Here is a 19,581-nt window from a genome sequence, read left to right on the forward strand (position 1 = left end):
TATACTGCCCGGATTGACTTTGATAAGAGTGTTATTTTGAGTTGATAGTCCCCACAGCTGATGGCTCACATCACGCGCCTCACACACGAGGGTGACGTCTTCGAGCAATATCTTGTAGACGAGCGCACCATCGTTCTAAGAGTTGTTCACGCCTGACCGTAGAATCGACCTGGCAAAGTTGAGTGGGAGGGGTCGTTATACTGGCCAAGGGAGGCTGTGTGATTTTGTTGAGAATATTGAGCCATCGGGTGTTCTTGTAGATAGTGATAGCGATGACAGTCGGACGTGGTGGAAGATTGCTGGATGACGGAAGGCGACAAGTGGCTCTTATTCTGTAGAGAAATGCTTGCTGATTCATTGCGTACCTGGAACGTCTCCACCGGCTCTCTGGGAGTGATTATCGCTCGTCCTGGATGAACAAGATTGAAAAGAGCTACGGCGATGAAGATCATTGAAGCGTCAAACACATAAATATATGTTTCAGTTGACTGCAAGGCGCCGTTGGATCCGGTGATGTACTCAACCATACGGAAAAGAGATCGGATCATGATCAGACCACTGTCGATGTACAGAACAAGGACAAATTGTTTCCAGGGAGAGATCGAACAAAGGCTTTGCTGGTCGGGTTTGCAGTAATTCGGCGATAGAAGATATGAAGAATGTTGATGAAGAATGCGAAGAAGTAGATTTGTACAGCAAGGCCAACGATGATGATGTTTTGCCCCATCTTCTGGTCACCCTTGGACTTGGCGTTGGCCAGCATACCTCCCCCTGTAGTCGTCAGAGGTTAGTCTCTCGGCCAATGCCAATGGACACGGTTCAAACATACCCGCAGACTGTGCCAGAAATGAAATGACATCACCGATAACAAAGGTCTTTGTCAAAAATTCAATCGGCACCAGTGAGTAAGAGTCGGCCTCGAGGGATTTGATGAGTCTTCCAAGCGACATGTAGATAGAAGCTGCCAACATCGTCGGACCGAGGAGTAGAAGGAGACTTTGGAGGACATAAGGCATAATAGCCCAGTCGGGAGTCTGCTTTGCAGATATTGCACGCCCGGCATAACCAATTGCCTCGACTGTTGAGGCTTGGTCAGTATGTTTTCGGAGGCAAGCGGTATCAGCCACTTACAGATGCATCCAATAAGAAACGGAACAAGATAGAAGGTTCTGTACCGAATAAGTTGAAAGAGATGGCAGATTGTCAAAGCACTAAAGAGAGCCAGGAAGATGGTTGCCGCGATAAAGGATGGGCCATAGTGGTAAAGCTTGAATTCTGACATGGTAGGAGAGTTGGACATGAAACGACTGAGCTTTGGTGTGGAAAACGAAAGACGAAAGGCGAGGGGGAAGTCTTTTTTTTCTAAGACAATAATACAAACGAGCGTCTGGAGCATAGATCTCGAAACGATTATACCCAAGAGTTCTCCAGAGGTATTAGAAGTATTTATCTGAAAGCAACAATTGTACTGGACATATAAAGGCAACAACGACGGGCCGGCATATCCGCTGATGTTTGGCTTGCTGATCGACCCGCCCGTATTATTTACGAGCGGGGCAGCTGTCAGTGCGGTATGTAGGTAGAACTGGATTAAAAATAGGATCTCTACTCCATACAGGCTAGCCTGCAATTCTTATACACGTATTCTAAAGCTTATATACAGTAATTCATCTGTGAGATGAAATGGTGTTAGGACACCTGCAACACCGCGAGAAGAGACCCCATATTGTTACCTAGAGCCGTTCACAAGCTGGAGACGGTCAAGAACATGTTTCCCCATACATAAAGCTCTCTTTAGCCGTGCGTCTCACTCAGCGGTGCATTTAGAATCGGGCCAAAGACGAGACCGGATAGAATGAAGGTAGTGGCGCTGGAGGACATTTCGTAAAACTCAGATATGATGCTTGGTAACCTGGGTGCAAGCACTGAAGAGCTAAAGTAGACTGTCATGGCGCGAGGAGAGATGCAGCAGGTAGATCGAGTAAGGCCTCCTGTTACAGCTATGAGGGCGAGCAGGCAGTATATGATTATTCAGTCGTAAAAGTACAGGCTACTTATATACCCGCCGAGAGCTAAAGTATACTTCTCGCTCTGCACAGGTTTCGTAAAATCAGGGAATTCTGAAATCATTAAAGCCAGACTGTTGAGTTGCCCTTCAGCTTTCTGTATGAAGAAAGTGTGCTACTAAAGTTTACGCGTATTTCAGCAATTGCCCCAAGCTCCTTTATTGTGCTATCTACAAGTGTTCCAATCAAGGACAGTTTTATATTTAGTTCCGGAGACAAGTCACAATCGATGACCACTTATTACCTAGTCATGTTGCTATTATTACACTATCGAGATCTTTATCTTCCCTAACTCTAACTCCTCTTCTCTCACCATCTCAAGCTCTCATCCGCATCCTCCGACGCGGCAAAGATACGCGTAACTAGGAACCAGCTACTTCCCTTCTGTTTCTCTGTCTTGTCATTCCTCTAACCCGCTCCCGCATACAGCATATCAGCCAATCGAGGCACTTACAGAGACCCCTTGACCCTTCTTTAGCGCTCTGCAGTCTGCACCAGGAATGCAACGCTGTAGGCATATCCGGGTAAGCTCACACCATGTGCTACATGACTCAATACTGTTAACGAGTCTTGGCAGTGCGACGAAGGCAAACCTACTTGTATAAACTGTATTACTTCAGAACTAAACTGCAAGTATCACAAGCGCAGGTCCCTGGTATAAACTATGTCTCATAATATTTTGTGCCCATACTATCAAGTCTATACCACAGTGGGCTCGCTTTCTCGCAGTTTATTCACAGGATCTGAACGATGCCATCTTGTCATCCTCGGAGTCGAACGCGACCTTGATGCAAGATGCAGAAAACTCATCAGCCACAAGCAGTCCAAGCATAAAAGAGGCACAGACAAACGACGTCAATATAAGCCATTTACTGCTTGTTCATTTTTCATCCGCCGTATACGCACTAAAGCCTGAAGAGGATCATTTATCTACAAAGTTAGTACTAGAGGCTGCTCCGAAAGAGAAGTATTTAATGCTCGAGGTCCTGGCAATCTCGGCTCGATACTTATCAACCATCCATACCGACGAGTCTGATCGCTATTTACGTCAGCCAGTGGAACTACAGACCAAGGCTGTCGAACTATTCAACAATGCAGACACTGCTACTCTTGATGAGGCTTCCCTAGCTAGGCTACTCTTCTCCTCCATACTACGCCGCCACATGTTGGTCGATGTGCTCGTCAGGCGAGATACAGATCTCGAGTCATTTGTCGATCGATTTACCGAAGGTGCACGAGTTAACCGAGCCGTCAGAGCTGTCACAACATCACAAGAGTGGGAGATAATATTGAAGTCAACGGTCGGCCCTCTCATCACGAAAGGCCTTGATCCTCTGGGTTTTCATAAGCCACCTCCGCTTCGCCCGCATTTTATGTCGCTGCTTTCGCGGGCGACACAGTTGGACGATAATGATAAGGAGGCATGCACCAAGGCTCTTTGCATGATATAAGGGGCTCTGGATGATCTACAGTATCCTGAAAGGAGCTCATTTGGCTTGCGCATGATATTCCTATGGCCGATTCTATCGCCAGAACACTTTATCGTCTTGCTGGTGAGGGGTATTCCGGAAGCTATTGCGATATTAGGCCGCTATTCTATTCTATTCCATGCTGGGAGTCACTATGGCAAGTGAAGGATATAGGACCGTATTTATTGAAACTGATGTCTTCGTTCCTTGGATCCGATTGGGACAAGTGGCTATGGGAGCAGGATCCGACACATCAGCGTACTCGTATTTGATGTTCCCCAATCTACAAGACTTGTATTGCATATATCTCGTTGTAAAATATCTATTACATGATCGCTATACAATTTGGAGGGCTTGCAATACCCCCAGGAATGTCAAGAGGAACACTTGTCATGAAGAATGACCAACGGCCTTGTTCATTGCACTTCTTTGCCAAAGCCTCGAGATCAAAACTTTCACCTATGGGCATACCCCAACCACTGAGAAAGACCTCGTGGAGAGCGACACCAGCTGGTCGTCGACTGGGCCACGCCTCGTAAGCCACAGTGTCACTTGCGACAGCAGCGAATCTGTTCTCCCAGTGCCATTGTATCATCTCATCTGAAGCCTGGACACCACAGGATGTGCGCACCTTGCGGCGAGGTAGTGCTGCTTGGCTCTCTTGACTTAGGCTCCGATATGCCTTGAGCCACCCTGTGCGGATGAAAAGAATATCTCCAGTGTGAAAAGAGACTGCTTGATGTTTCGCGACTTCTTGTAATTGTCTGAGAGTGATTTCGAAGGCGTCGAATGGAGACTGTGTATCGATACCTTTGTCTGCAGCGTATGAGGCCCAGTCGAGCAGGACTCCTCGTCCAACAATGCCTCGCCTTGCTACGTCTTCAATCGCGAAATGTTAGCATGGGACGTATTGCTGCAAATCAACTTGACTCTCACTTACTTTGTATACCAATTTTGGTGTTTGCGGCAACTCCCGAGATGTCATCTTGAGTTACTCCATTGTAGTACAATAGGCTGTCTTGGTATGGATAATGCCGTAAGCCATCCCAGTGGCTAGAGCCCTGGGTATTGATGTCGAGCTGATTGCCAGGTGTATCAATATTGAATGGATGAAACAGTCTCTGCGGCAAAGGGTGCTAACCTCATCGTCATTGGCATGACCCTTAGGAATGATTCTATGGCTGCACGGCTTTCTCACTGGATTCATGGGTTGCGAAAAGGCGTCGATGGATAAGCTACATTGTTAGAACCACCGTGTACAATATAAACAGAATAGGGTGGCCAAAACTTACCTTAGAGTAATCTGCTCACCAGTGATGATCTCATTCGCAGCAGCCTTGACAATGGCGGGCGTGAGTAGATTCAGCGTCCCCAACTCATCATTGGCGCCCCAGAGACCCCAAGCTGAGTATTTCGGGTCACAGCTTCGACAAGGCAACTCATTGAATGCAGGTCGCTTGGGTTCTGACTGAATACTGCCCATCTTGTTGTGAGACTTGTGATTGAGGTCAATGCCTTGGAGCATGGTATGCTCGCTAACTCAAGATATGCTCGCCAGCAACGGTTGACCTAACCTGTGCTACGGGATCTGGATACCGGTTCGGCATGTTTATCTAAACCCGACAGCCCCGCCTCGAACGTCGGCATGTTACCGAAAGCCTCTCGCGAGATCCCGGCACTACCCCAACTCGGTATGACTCGTTGGCCCCAATCACAGCAACGCAGGGAATGGAATCTGCACAGATGCACCGTGGCACGTAATTTACCCCAGATCTTACCCCAGCTTCCCCGGGGACGTCTCCAGCTCCATGAATCCTATTTAAAGAATGCCGTGACCATCAATTGCATCTCCAGGCCCAAGATCCCTTGAGAATCTGACCGCAACCGCTCAATAGAGTTTGGAAACTTAAAATACAACGTTAAGAACTTCTTCCACCTTGTTCATTGAGCCATGTCTCGAAGCGAAACTCAAGTTAAATCGACCGAAGAGCCTCAGCACCTTGAAGCCATGACCGTCTTGGACGAGAAGAAGATGGAAGCTGGCACTGAGGAAACACGCTGGACACCCGAGGAGGAGAAGAAGGCTCTTCGGAAGCTCGATTGGTGCTTGATTCCTCTGTGAGTAACTACTAACAAGCCGATTGACCTTCACCCCTAGAGTTGAACTAACAGGCTCTGATAGCGTTGGCTCGCTTTATCTTGTCTCTTACATTGATCGCGGTAACATTGGCAACGCATACACAGCCGGCATGGGCCAGACCTGGGGCATCACCTCGAATGACTACTCGTGGATCGTGACCGCTTACTACATTGCCTATATCTGTTTCCACTGGGTAACTCTCCATCACCACCAGCACGCGTCTTTTGTATTCCAACTTGCTAATCACTCCTCTGCAGCTCATTCTAGTTTGGAAGTTCATGCCACTACCGGTAATTACAACCCCCCGATGTCGAAGACGCACGAACGAATACTGATACCTATCACAATAGCTTTGGACGTTTTGCATGGCCTTTGGATGGGGCACAGCTAGTATTCTACAGGCAGCCACCCACAGCTTTGCCGGCATCATGGCTCTTCGAGTTCTGATAGGCGCCTTTGAAGCTGGCTTTGTCCCTGCCGTTGCGCTGTATCTGACGTTCTTCTATCACCGACGTGAGATGGGACTGCGGTATGGTTTGTTCATATCCTTCTCACCGCTTGCGAATTGCTTCGCCTCGGCCTTGGCGTATGGCATCGTTCAAGCAAAGACCAAGATCCACAATTGGCAACTCCTATTCATTGTTGGTAAGAAACGTTATCTTGAAGATCTCAGACCAACGCTAACATATCGTATAGAGGGCATTCCAACACTATTTCTAGCCTTTGTTGCCCTTTACTATCTACCTGCATCTCCTGCACAATGCCGATTCCTCACAGCTCGACAGAACGAAATCATCAGCCAGAGGGCCATAAAGGGTCGTGGAGAGGATACCGAGAGAAAGCTCAACTTTGCCCAAGTGTTTTCTGCGTTTTACGATTACAAGAACTACATGCAAGCCTTTATCATCTTTTGCCTCAACACAGCATTCGGTTCTCTTCCGGCTTATCTCCCTACCATCTTGAAGGACATGGGATACACTTCGGTCCACGCTCAGGGCCTGTCTGCCTGTCCCTACATTGCCGCCTTTGTTGTCTGCGTGGGCATGAGCATGCTGTCAGATCGCGTGGGCCAGCGCGGTGTCTTCGTCTTCGTCTTCTGCTGCGTCGGCGCGGTGGGATACATTCTCCTCGCCGTTATTCATACCACAGCTATCCGCTACTTTGCCACGTTCCTCGTCTGTGCCGGCGTTTTCCCTGCTGTCGCTCTGACCTTCACCTGGGTGACAGACAATCAAGGCTCCAGCTCCAAGCGAGGCGCTGGGCTTGCCATCTTCGGCATGTTTGGCCAGTGTGGTCCTATCCTTGGTGCTCGCCTGTTCCCCAAGTCGCAGGGGCCGTACTACTTCAAGGGCATGTGGGTTTGTGCGGGAGTACTTCTGGCTGCTTCTCTCATGGCCCTGGCTTTGAGCGCGTGCTTGCGCCTGCAGAACCGACACCGTGACCGCGTGCATGGTAAAAGTGATACCGACCATGTCCCTGCAGATATTGCTGAGAAAGGAGACTCCCATCCCTTGTACCGATACGTCCCTTGAGGGCTATTTGATCGGATTTAGGTGAAGGCTACTGGTTGGGTCTTTATTGGTGGTGTCGATATACACTTCTGTACAGGCTGTGTGGTTCAAGGGAGGTGGCTGGTCTGGTTCAAGTCATGCCATCGGGGCAGAGTTGTGTATTCCGAGTGACAGCTGATGCTTGCATCACGCCCCTTACTCATGTACCTAGACTAGGATAGGGGCATCAAATTTATCTGGCACGCAGGGGTCAATTCAGGCGGAGGCAAAAGTATCTTATTGAAACACTTGATCAGTCTGTTCTGGTGCTCCATACACCTGTGAATTGCCAAATATTTCCGTCATGTCCCAGGGAAATGAATCGGGGTGAAACCCGGCTCCGGTATCAAGCATCCCGAAGCTAAATGGACTCTGATATCTCGACAAAAAGCCAGACGCCCCTTCATTGTTAGCCTGCGGTCCACCATTTCCAATATCAGAGGCTGCTGGATGTGGAGATGCTCGAGGCTCTTCCGTCCTGCTCAACTCAAGTCGCTGTGCATCACCAGCCCGGTTCGCGGCAGAACCTCCACGAGGCTCCTGTTGACTCGATACCTGAGGGGCGCTCCCTTCCCACACTGTTAGCTGCCGCCTGATGGTATCCAAACTCCGGCCACTCCCAGGCGTATGTTTAGCTTCTTCTTGAAGCGTGCGGACAGCCATGCCGAGTCGCCGCGCGGCATCAATCCGAACCCCAGCTTCAGACCGCCTCATGTCAAGAACATCGACAGTAGCCGCAGTATATACGCAATAGCTTACTTGGTATGTCATCAGACGGTGAGGAAAGCTTTTGGTGTACAGATCGTGGATCGCGTGTATCCTTTTAGAGTGGTTGACGCATGTTTGGAGGGATGAGTTGCGGATTGAGGGATCGGGGGAATGCAGGAGCGGCCGGAGGAGAAGAATATGGAGAGCGTGGTATAAAAAGCTTGAGTAATCCTCGTTAGCTGGGTCTATTCAAAGGACTTTTAGCACTAACTTCAAAGAAGCGATATGGGGAGGTGGACACTGAGTCATTCCCTCATCAATCTTGAGTGACTGAGGTAGTTCGTTGTACCACGCTGTTAGCCTGTTGGAAACATGGTCGATCTCGGGATAGATGTTTTCTGAGTGACCACGATCAAAGAGAAGCAGCATCATATCGGTTGTTATCTGGTCAGTATTAGTACATTCCCTGCTATTGGGCTTTGTGCTATACAGACTATATGAAGTTGACAAAAGGCACAAAACGTTGCCGTATTATACATTGGTGTCGGCTTATAGGAGGAATTTGTAATATCGATATCGCTGGGCCGCCAGTCTCGATCGTTATCGTAGTGGTCAACTTTTTATATCAGTGTTGATCCCAAAGGCTGTAACTGCAGGCAACTGTTGATCTACCAAACAGAAACTTACAGATCTCGTCCGGTCCATATGGGGAACCAGTCAATGATGGCGGCCGTCCAAGGGCAAGGCTCAGCGTTTTATCCCATATAAAAGCCGAGTTGTATAAACGTTTTCGTGTCTCGATTTCGGATGGTGTTAACCTCTCAAGTTCGGCGATTCGATTCGCATTTAGGTGTATTCCAATGTCAACCATCATTCTGATTGCCTGTGTGTGTGACAAAAGGCAATGATTAGCCATGTTGAACAGTGGGCATACCCGCGATCATTGAATGGACTTACCATGCCGGTGAACAGCCATCCCTGTGAGCTTTTGCCAATGGCGCATTGGCGTCCTCCGAGAATAAGAAGCCCTTGAATAGTAGGAATTCGTGGCTTGGGATTATCCAGCTCATCCATAAGTAGCATCTTGGCGCGTGTGAAGAACCTTTCACCCATGTTGGAGTCAACCGAGTCGCCCTCTTGTCGGCTGAGATGACGGGCAGTTAAAGCAAATATTGCCATGAGTAGAAAGTCGGAATAGTACGTCCCGTTTAACGCCATGTCCATTAGGAAAACTACAGTCACGTTGGTGTTACTACCCATATCTATAACTCGACCAAAGCATGTAATCCAAGACAAGCTACTTACCTGGCCGATAGATGCAGTTATGCAATGGATGAAGCCAAGTCCAGTACATATCAAGGATCTGCCATCCCATTTCATTCGTGATGCCAAACGCCGCCATGGACTTGGACTTGGCTAAGGGAATCCATACTGTGTCGAGCAAGTCATACTGGGATCGCAGACGCTCAACGTGAGATGATTTGATTTCTACGTCCTGGGTTGAACTGGGAGGGGCTTGCGTGGTAGATGGCGATGGGCCATTTCCTGTCAAAGATCCAGCGTGGAAGCGACTGGTAGGGCCGTTGTAGGTGATTGCGCCATCTTCTCCGATGCCGACCTGCGACCAAATCGTGGCGTCGATGGTGTTTGAGCGAGCATCGCTCGGTGATGCATGCGTAGAGCCGAGTTGCCCGAGCAACGGTATGGATCCAGCCGGAGAGATATTATCTTGGCCCGCATTCGTGACATCAGCAGTTGTGAGATTACCGCTCTCACTGCTCAACCGTTCATTCTGTCTTCGGCTTTCCTGCAGAGCGGACTCGAGTTCTTGAATCCGCGTGTTTGCTCTGTCAATCCTGACCTGGGTATTGGCAGGCCATATGCAAGGACTATCAGACCGCTGACAGGCCCTGCAGATGGGTTGTTCTCCAGTACATTTAATCTTGCGTGCTTTGCAACTCTGAAACGCGTGCGACTGTTAGCTCGTGTTTCACGCGTCCTCCTTGACTACTGAGAGCTGAGCAACAAGCAGGACTCACTTGGCAAGCACTTTTTAGTTTGGTAAGAGAATTAGTCAGTCTTGCGGGTGTACTGCGGCATCTTGCCGACTCGTTTCTTATCTGATAGGGATCTACTCACAATCCATAACGACGAGAATCACGCTGATTGGGGTTCCGGGAATGCTGATGCTGATCCAACCGGCGACGTCTTCGGGATGACGTTGAAGAATGTGTTGGGCTTGCTATGCTAGACATGTCGGGATTGACGACGATTCCTTCTGTCTCGTCACGATTAAGCTGGCTCCGAGTCATTCTTTGAAAAGGTAGAGCAAGGCAATTCGTCTCTCATCTGCTAATGCCGAGAGAGATTCCGATTTATTGTCCCGTGACTGTTCTCGAGTTCCAGACGCAGGACACTAACTACCTTAGCCTGGAAACGCAGTGCGGGGTTCGGTAAGATGCCGACGCATCACTATCAATATGGTCCAGGGTAGGTTTGTGAGGAGCGGAAATGATGACGATATCCAATTTCATTCTACTGTGTACATACCCAAATGACCAATTGCTAAGAGCGATACTGCGATAGCAGTCTATGTTACAACCATCGAGCTTCGTCGCTTCCTAGTGGCTTCGGCATCACGTCCCAAAAAGGCTCAGCACCATCCACACTTACGCTGTGCCGAACGGCCCTCATTTCGCCAAATCCCGTTTGACGGGTTTCCAAATACTCCTCCACATCAGAAGGCTTCTCATAATCTCCAACCTGGAACCCGATATTGCCGGGATATTGGCCCATGCTGCGGAGATATTTCATGGTTCCAGCCAGTGACACGTCAACGCGGTAGGACCCTCCTTCGACAGATCGTCGATATAAAGCTGCCATGATACCAGAAGCCAGTAAATAACCACCGGCGTGGTCCAATGCTTGACACGGTGTCGGGCGAGCTACTTCGCCGGCGCCGTAATGCTCGGCCTCTGAAACGTTCATACCTGAGCATGTCTGGATAAGTGAATCGTAGCCGCGTCTCTCAGACCAAGGTCCCTTGGGACCAAACGCAGACATACAACCATAGACGATGCCTGGGTTAAGACATGCAATCTCCTCCGGACCGAATCCCTTAGCGGCAAGACTTCCGGGACGGAAGCCTTGGATAAATACATCACATGACTGAATAAGCTCTCTCAAGGTTTGACGATCCTCGACGTTGTTGACGTCCATGTGAACGGTGCGCTTCCCTCGGCCGAGATCGCGGTCCATCGTAGGTAGGTCAGGGAGTCCAGGACATGTTACCCAGACGACATCAGCGCCGTGGGCAGCCAAGGTCTTGCCGGCCAAGGGTGCAGCAATGACTCGGCTCATCTCGACGACTCGTAGACCTCGAAGACACTTGTCGTTGCCTGGTGTAAGACGAGGAGATAGTCCAGCCGGGCCTGACCCAATTTTCGTTAGAGAAATGGGGAATTCGTCAATTGCCTTGGATTGAGGCAACTTGTCCCATTGGCGATATGAGCGCAAGGCATAAATCGCCAAGCGATGGTCTAAACCGACAGACTCGAGATCGATGCTCGCCCAGTCCTGTGTCTTCTTGGTTACATCGATGCGGCTTGCTGTTACTGGAAGACCCAATAGCTCCAGAGCTCCGTCTCTATGGTTAGGAAACGAGTCGTGGATACGGACGTGTCCATCCGAAGTCTTGTGTAGGCCCCCGATGGGTCCCCATGGCGAAGGAGCAGGCTCTCCGTTGAGCACGTAAAGCCGCTCAGACTTGAATTCAATGACAGAGTGCTTCTGAGGCACGGTTACCATTGGCACAGGACCTTGGTTTCGTATGGAATGGATGAGAGCGGCCAGGAGCCCAGACAGAGCTATGGTGCCTTGTGCCAGGGTTCCAATTTTGTAGGAGGAAGGGAGTGCTGGCTTGCCATCGTCACCTGGAAGTATCAGGGACTTCAGGGCGTCTGAAGGAATGGAAAGACCACTCCAGATCTCGTTTACGACATCGCGAGAGAGGAAGCTGGATCGATCGAAGCTAGAATTGACTGTTGAGTTCAGGTCTGGTTGGGGGACATGCGTCAGACCATTGGCGCCCTTGATCTCCCTGACACTGTCTATGCCATTGACACCATTCACGTGGGACGCGCCACTGTGAGTGCCATTGATAACAGCCCCTGTTGTGCTGGCCTCAGGGACCTCGATTCCCAAAAGCGGCGCGTGCTGTTGTGTTCCCAGAGTATCTCTCTCACCGACACTGCCTTGGGCCCAAGGTCTCTTGATGGTACACTTCCAGGCAAGAGCAGGTTCAAAAAACATGTTTGTCAAGATCTCGCTGTCTTTTACGTGGTACAGAGACCGGATCACCTCGTTCGTGAGGACGTTGGAATCCATGACCCTCCTGTAGACAGCCTCGTCGTCGAACATGATATCGAACGTCATCTCGAATGGGCCTGAGTTCTTGGAGCGGATGATGCGAGCGAGCTCTTGCATCTTTGCTTTTGTAGATGGAACTTGCTTCTTCTCTTCAAAAAGACTGTCAGCGTGTCTCATGCGAGGTTCAGAGCATACATACCTATGGGCGCAAGAGGACCGTTCTCCAGAGCCTCCCAGCGCTCTCGAGAAACCGAAACCACGGGTGCTGGACTGGCAGTGGAGTTTACATCCCGGAACGTAACGGGAAAAAGCGAAGATGACTCGCCTTCTTCAAGGTCGACGAGGTGGTACACGCTGAACTTGAAAACAGCACCAGCATCTTGCTCGTGAGGTGACAATGGGCTAGCGAAATTACCGGTTGTGGCAATCTGTCCAGGATATGAGAAGTGGAGGATAGAAGCCCGTGCATTGTTTGCAATGGTATAAGCCATGTCCTGCGTAGGAGCGACGACTTCGCCGAGAACTGCGATCTCGTGAGGGTTGCTGACGACCTGTGTCTCCAATGGGCCCATGACACCATTCTTGCCGTAGATGTGATAGATAAGGCGACAGCTGTCTGACTGGTCCAACTCGGGAAATAAACCTTGGGTGTACTTTCGCACGCGCTCGAGGAAATCATCGATCTGGCTGATAAGAATTGGATCTCTGATGCCACCGATGAAGATAGTCCGATAACCCAGGAAGGTAACGCCCTCGAGCTTCACCTGGTATGGTGTCTCCAAGAACTGAGCACCAGATACACGTGTCGTCTTGTCAGTTATCTGCTCATACTTTGCATTGTCGAGGCTGAGAACACCACCTGGGCCCGGCAGGCGGTCTGGTCGTGTCTTTTCGTACAAGGTGTGTGCTGCGACAGAAAGAGGCGTGCATCTCTCCTCAGGCGCTAGTGGAGTCAAGTCGAAAGAATCGTAGCGCATGGTGGCTATCATGGAGCGACCTTTTGGGACGGCGCAGATGCCACCGCACTCCATGATCTTGCCCATGTGCCAAGCAACACCATTAGATATGCCCTTTGAGAGACAAAACGCAGCAAAAGGTGCAGGGTCATAGCATCTTCCACCGAGAATTATGTCGGGGTTGCCTTTCAAGGCTTCGAGGAATCTGATAGACTGATCTCAGCATATGCTTTGTCCAGCCAGGGAGGTTGGTTGACTTACGGCTCAGCACCGACCTGTGCAACGATATCAACAGCATCATCAACAACGTCTGGAAGTAGCTCTTCCACAGGCCCACACGGACTGACTCTGTGACTTTGGATTCTGGCCTTAACCAAGTTCCGGTCCATACCAGCATTGATAGTGGCGACCTTGAAGCTGAATCCAAGACGTTCCGAAACCGAGGACACAATGTCGAACATTTCCTGGACATGTTTGTTGCTGCCGTCTCCACCTACAGATCCAATCAAGACCTTGATCTTATGGTGGAAGCAGGCAGTCAGGATAGGCTCTAGGTCACGGATATAAGAGCCCCGTCCACAAGTCATCTTATTCATTCCGAGCTTGTAAGGGCCGCCGTCTGTTGACCCACTGTCGACGATGATGGCTGCAGGCTTGAACTTTTGTATGCCATACCAGAAGTGCTCGACGTTGTAGCCATAGCCAAGCATGGCATTAGGCGTAAGGATGCTGAACTCTGGGACCTCCATATTGACGTCGAAATAATGGACTTGGGTCACAATAAAGCGGTGGCTAAAAGTTCAATATGTTTCGATACGCAATCAGGTTTGGCGATATGCGATATATTTGAAGGCTATAGAGTAAGATTTGAGGTTTGCTCCACGGTATCATTGCGGAGGTATTTGGCGAGCGGAGCGAATGCCGACGGCAAAACAGGTGGTCGGTATGTTCGGAGTCAGCCCGAGACTACTTCGCCGTCTCGAATACGGAGACACCCCGCTAGAAACAAGCCACGATTTTAATATTAGGCCAATCGCACATGTATGGCAATGACTGATTAGCAACTGTACAGAGACAATATTATACCCGGTAGTTAGGCGGTTTCACTATAGTACAAGTTTATGCTAGGTTAGAGGACTCTCGTATCAAGGGCCTGGAATAGTCTTTTAAGAGATATAAAGAAAGTTAAACTTTAATATTTCTTTATTATAGGTAACCTTATACCTAATGAAATAAGCAAGTAATAAGTTTTAATTATTAAAATATATAATAATTTTATATTTACAAAACTATACTTACTTACTAGCACTACCTATTTCTATCTTAATATACTTATCTTGCTGTCTCTATGCTGGCCGCTTTGACTTTGCTTCCCTCAGAGATTCCCTAATAGCCACAAGTCTCGCCTGCGATCGCGGAACCATGTCAAAGTCAAAGTGTTCCGGCTGGGTGTTGAACCCCTTGGCATAGTCATAAAGCGGCACCGGCAGCTCCATCCCGTTCGCATCTCTCTTCTTGACAACGCTACCAGCCCAGGCGACCCGAGCCGTCAAGATGTGCAGAGACCGCTCGGCAATGTTCTGGCCTGGGCAGATACGTCGTCCGAATCCGAAACAGCTGTAATTCTGCAGGTTGGGGAACTTGGACAGCGGTTCTCTGTAGGTTGGGAACTTTGGGTCTAGCCATCTGTCCGGTCTGAAGCTGTCTGGGTCAGGGTACAAGGTTGGGTCTCGGTGGATTGCCCTACATCACGATGTAATTAGCATGCTTGCTTGGTTCAAGTAGCCATGTTGTGTCGTGATATGTACATACCATTGATTGGGATGGAATATCGTCCCCTTTTTGAAGGCAAACCCCTCGTACTCGTCGTCCTTGGTTAGCTGGTGAGGAAACCCACCTGCAGTGACAGGGCGCCACCGCAGTACCTCCTTAATTACGGCACGCACCGTTGGGAGCTTTGGAATATCCTCGAACTCGGGCATACGATCGCCCACCTGCTCATCGAGTTCATCCTGCATCTTCCTCTGCCACTCTGGGTAGTGACACATGGCGAGACAGTACGACATCATAGCCGCCGCCGTAGTGCCGCTTCCAGCCTCGAACAAAGTACCAATCACATAGGCCCCCTCGTCATCTGAAAGCTGGAAGCTGTCCCTGTTCTCAAGGAATGTGCGTGTGAAAGACTGAGTGTCGAAGCCCTTCTCCAATGCGTGACGCACATCAGACTGAAGTTCTCTAAAAAGGCTTAGTTCCTCCTCATGTAGCTTCCGCCCCTCTTTCTTGAATGGGGCCATTGCTTCTGGTAAATTGTTGAGGAATGGCATCGAATCGACCAAGTAGGCTCCAGGTGATGCGACTCGCTCCACATTATGGACAACTTGAATAATTCGCTTAACAGCAGCCTCATCGCCCGTCTCTATCCACTTGCCGAACCCAATCCGGAAAACAACTCCTGAAGCGTACAGCTCGAACCATTTTTCATAGTTCGAGGGTATCTCGAGCAAGGACACCAGCAGCTTCTTGGACTCGTAGTCTTGGACAGGCTGGTATGAGTCTGCCGCCGCTGGCATGGTCAACTGATGCATCAACTTCCGGCCTCGACGCCATCGATCTGCAGTTCAAGCTCGACGTTAGCGGAGATTCTCTTATTCTCTTACTAGCTGTTGAACCTTACCATTGTATGGAAGAAGCAATGGCCTCATGTCGCCGGAGACAATTCCAGATGCCATGGGGAGAAACTCGCGAGATGAATAATAACTGCCTCGCTCGCGCAGGAGATCGTTGGCAATCTTCTCGGTCGACAAGACGATATGCTGTCGCCCCATGAGATTGAGACGGAAGATGGGGCCGTACGTGTCGGCCCATTCTTTGAACTTGAGCCAAGAGTGGTATGGGGGGATCTCGAAGAGGTTTCCGACAAACGGTTTACCTTGAGCGCCACGGTTAGTCAAACTAGACAAGACCGAGTGCAGTGCAGGCGAGAGCGTCGGGAATTATCGTGTTGTGCACTTGGCATACCTGGTGGGCCGGGCAAAGGCTTCCCGCCGGCTTTGGCGTTGGATGACGAAACTAACAACCAACGTGCCAGCCAAATGATGGCTACAATGGCTGCTGACCACACGAGAAGCATTTTCTTTCTCTTTCTGCTGCGGATAAGTGTTTTTGGGTGGATAATAGTAGATGGCAAACGAGCGAGCAGATATTACAAACAGGTGCAGGACACAGGTCACTTAAGCATAGGTACTTAGTCAGAGCGCCGATCAGAAACCCCTCTTATAACTGACCTAGATGCCGGAAGAACGCATGTTATCTCGGAAAACCTCGAGCTAAAGTCCAAATCATCCGCTCTTCCGTCTTCCGGGATATGTGCATCCTTTGATCTGGCGTGCGGGGGAACTTGACTCGGCCAAACGTCAACTGCATCCCCATACCCCGCGAAAGTCGGCAGCCTCGGTTAGTGGGCACGGTCAAATACGACGCTGACATGTATAGCATTGACTGCTATTAGCAACGATACAGAAACAAGATTAAACCTGGTAGAAGCAGGCACATCTTTAATTAAAGGACGGAAAGGTTGGAATAAATTTGTATATTATGTTTAAGAGTACAAGCTCCGCTATGTGGCGGAGTGACTAGACTCCAGTATTAAGGTATCTATAAACGAAGCCATCGTCGTGATATTGGTATCCGCGTGGCCAAAACTATGCAGCCACCGAGACTCAACAGAAACCTCTGTTGTTCCCCTCCCTGACGGCTGTAGTTCAATGCCCTGTACTACTGGTATTTCATTCTTCTTGTTATGTCGCTGATGTACCTTTGGCGGCTCAGTTACTGTGTCATGGCTCCACGATAGTTCCAAGTTATCCTTCGACTCAGACTTCTTCTGTTCAACTTGAACGGTGACCTCCTGGAATACAACGATACCACCGTTTAAGAACGATTGTTGATGTGAGGTATAATGACGTTCGGGAGGGTAGACGTCCACTGTGTCTGTTGATGGAAGGCGCTCGTTGTGAGCTTCGCTGCTCTTAGCGGGACATAGGTTTATCGTTGATGATGAGCGTGTAGAGTCTTTTGATGAGGCTCTTAGTCTCATTATTGGAACGCGAGGCTTTTTGCCTTTTGAGTTGATTGATCCTTCGGAACGCTTTAGCCGGCGGAGCGTCGATAAAGGTCCAGAAGTGAGCTCGTTGTTAGCCCGACTTGCGGGCATTGTAGATGGATCAAAGTCCTGGTGTAAAACTCGTACAAACTCCTGTCGCGATTGTTCCAAGACTTGTCGCATACCGAAGAAGTTAAGAGGGACCCATTGGCAGTTGGGACCAGATGAGAAGACGGGGTGAGATATCTTGAGCCTCAATGCCATGATGACCGTCTCTTCAGCGTCACCTCCGTCGACTCCATAGGGAAGTCGTAGTATAGTCGGACTAAGCACAGCATTATGGAATAAAGGTTCCTGTGCCAATTCATGTAATGAGTGAATGGCATTGGAAAGATAGTGGGCAAACAGTTCTTCATCAGGAGACCTCGAAGACGCTCCCGATGTCCTCAGCCTTTGAATTACCTCAGGAACTTGAAACCCACTAAGCCCTTGTACCATTCGCACTTGTGTCTCATCGATGGTGCTTAGTGGCAGAGGTACCAAGGGGAGTAAATCGCGAGCATCCTTTTGTACCAGAACGTGATGATTATTAAGTCTTCGATCCTGAATGGCGAAAAGACCAAGGTGAACTCCGGGCTTGATACGATTTTGCTGTGATATAAAAGCCTTCATGTCGCGTAACTTGTGTTCGAACTCGCTGGACTGGATCTGCATCTGCAAATGGTTTCTCGCATCGTTGCACACTTGAACCGGATCGACGAATCGATAACCAGCTGTCTCAAGTCGTTTCACCTCGTCATCTGATGTAAGACGACGGACCAAGAACATGAGCGCTCCTCGACCGTCGATTTCGTTCTCAAGCTCAATCCCAACACCCTTCTCAAGGTGACTCTCCCCCGTCGTCGTCGATCCCTTGCGTAGTATCTTGCTCGTATCGGAAATGTGATTGTCGCGATGTTTCTCCAGTGCTTGTAGGTAAGCGGGGTTCGCGACCGATCGTTTGGGTATGATTTCGTCCCATAGAATACCCATCGTTGTGATGGATTCGTCAAGTTGATCGCTGAGCTTGGAGGCGGCGACGCAGAATAGCTCGCGGAAGATGACTGAATATCCGTTAATGAGCTCTCCGTCGTCGTCTATGAGCTGAATCCCCTTCGTCGGATCTTTATGCTGGCTTTTGTGCGGTAGCTGTCGGAGATGCTGCTTCATGCCATTTATTAAACCCGATATTCCAGTCCAATTCCGCGAAGCCTGAAACATCCAGTGGAATTGCGGATGGGCAGTGTTGAATTTGTCGTCGGTGTTCTATGAAAGAAAGACTAGGCGTCAGTAGCTGAGAAGATATCTTGAAGACGCATAATCGCCTCACCTCTCCAATGAAGAAATCGGTGACAACAGTGTTTGGAAAGACGCCGTTGCTATCGACGAGAAGACATCCGTCTTTGTTGAAGACAATAGCCGCTAGTTCGATCTGCTGAGCACGCAGGGCTGCACCTCTTAGAGTGCGGGCTCGTAGGATAGCCGATCCAGCAATGATGATGCAGGCACTGAAAGACTATCAAAGGTCAGTAAGTCGGCCCGGCTGTGAGGTGGCATCTGGTGTTGCGCCGATGAACAAGGCGCTTGAGACCTACTAAGCAAATAACTGCCACCGCGGTCGCAGTACGGTCCCCTCGTTCCAGTTTCCTCAGATGAAGCAGTCTGTACTGAGTACCAACAGAAGCGCACCAGTGCATACTTGATACCGCTCCAGCGAGGATGATAGCAGAGATAGTTCGCTTCCACCAACTACTCGCCGAGAGCGACTGAAAGATAAAGAACATTGCCAGCGCAACAGTACTCGCAGCGACGGCAATAATAGCAGCACCAACGATATATGCCGGTTCATAGATGCACTGATAGTTCTTGATGGAAGCGTTGGCCAAGTAGTGCATACCGCAGATGGCACAGCCGCAAAGAACGCCCGCTGTTATCACTCTCCACCAGACGATTCGATTCGAGATACCTATCGCGTAAAATGCGCCGAGGAGAACAAGAACAGGCATGCAGAAGGAGAGCACTGTCATGCCACTCGAGTACACAATCTGCATCTCTGCCTCGCCCTCAGCAAGAGTGAGTGCGATGTTGCCGATAAAGTGCTGCACCACAAGCAATATTAATTAATAGTGTATACGACGAGATAAACTGAAACTTACCATGCACCAAATGGCAATACCGCCCAT

At 49.6% G+C, this 19,581-nt stretch overlaps 5 protein-coding genes across 5 annotated transcripts; 1 reads left to right on the forward strand and 4 right to left on the reverse strand.

Moving 5' to 3' along the window:
- On the reverse strand, positions 1-1,282 carry FTJAE_12677 (Rta1 domain protein; the record flags this gene model as incomplete). Its single annotated transcript, XM_037345747.1, has 5 exons — positions 70-135; positions 366-617; positions 695-771; positions 830-1,078; positions 1,132-1,282. Coding segments are annotated over 5 exons (795 nt in total), but the record flags the coding sequence as incomplete, so codon positions are not given.
- Positions 1,283-3,860: 2,578 nt separating this feature from the next.
- FTJAE_12678 (cyclase) lies at positions 3,861-5,060 on the reverse strand (the record flags this gene model as incomplete). Its single annotated transcript, XM_037345748.1, has 4 exons — positions 3,861-4,408; positions 4,476-4,614; positions 4,677-4,770; positions 4,828-5,060. The coding sequence occupies 4 exons, from the start codon at positions 5,058-5,060 to the stop codon at positions 3,861-3,863; spliced, it is 1,014 nt and encodes a 337-aa protein (XP_037200266.1).
- A 426-nt stretch (positions 5,061-5,486) lies between these two features.
- On the forward strand, positions 5,487-7,207 carry FTJAE_12679 (major facilitator superfamily transporter; the record flags this gene model as incomplete). The annotated part of the gene is made up of 5 exons (XM_037345749.1): positions 5,487-5,653; positions 5,718-5,868; positions 5,933-5,965; positions 6,026-6,320; positions 6,372-7,207. The coding sequence occupies 5 exons, from the start codon at positions 5,487-5,489 to the stop codon at positions 7,205-7,207; spliced, it is 1,482 nt and encodes a 493-aa protein (XP_037200267.1).
- Positions 7,208-7,462: 255 nt separating this feature from the next.
- FTJAE_12680 (Formyl-coenzyme A transferase) lies at positions 7,463-14,006 on the reverse strand (the record flags this gene model as incomplete). The annotated part of the gene is made up of 9 exons (XM_037345751.1): positions 7,463-8,153; positions 8,205-8,377; positions 8,891-9,195; positions 9,239-9,843; positions 9,973-9,982; positions 10,073-10,175; positions 10,607-12,450; positions 12,501-13,462; positions 13,519-14,006. 9 exons carry the CDS (start codon positions 14,004-14,006, stop codon positions 7,463-7,465), a joined length of 5,181 nt encoding a protein of 1,726 aa, XP_037200268.1.
- Positions 14,007-14,603: 597 nt separating this feature from the next.
- Positions 14,604-19,581, reverse strand: FTJAE_12681 (signaling ykoW; the record flags this gene model as incomplete). The annotated part of the gene is made up of 7 exons (XM_037345752.1): positions 14,604-15,000; positions 15,070-15,868; positions 15,932-16,209; positions 16,971-18,664; positions 18,729-18,914; positions 18,994-19,497; positions 19,555-19,581. 7 exons carry the CDS (start codon positions 19,579-19,581, stop codon positions 14,604-14,606), a joined length of 3,885 nt encoding a protein of 1,294 aa, XP_037200269.1.

This window comes from Fusarium tjaetaba (genome assembly GCF_013396195.1).
Source record: "Fusarium tjaetaba strain NRRL 66243 chromosome Unknown NRRL66243_c0000354, whole genome shotgun sequence".
In the NCBI taxonomy this organism is placed as follows: domain Eukaryota; kingdom Fungi; phylum Ascomycota; class Sordariomycetes; order Hypocreales; family Nectriaceae; genus Fusarium; species Fusarium tjaetaba.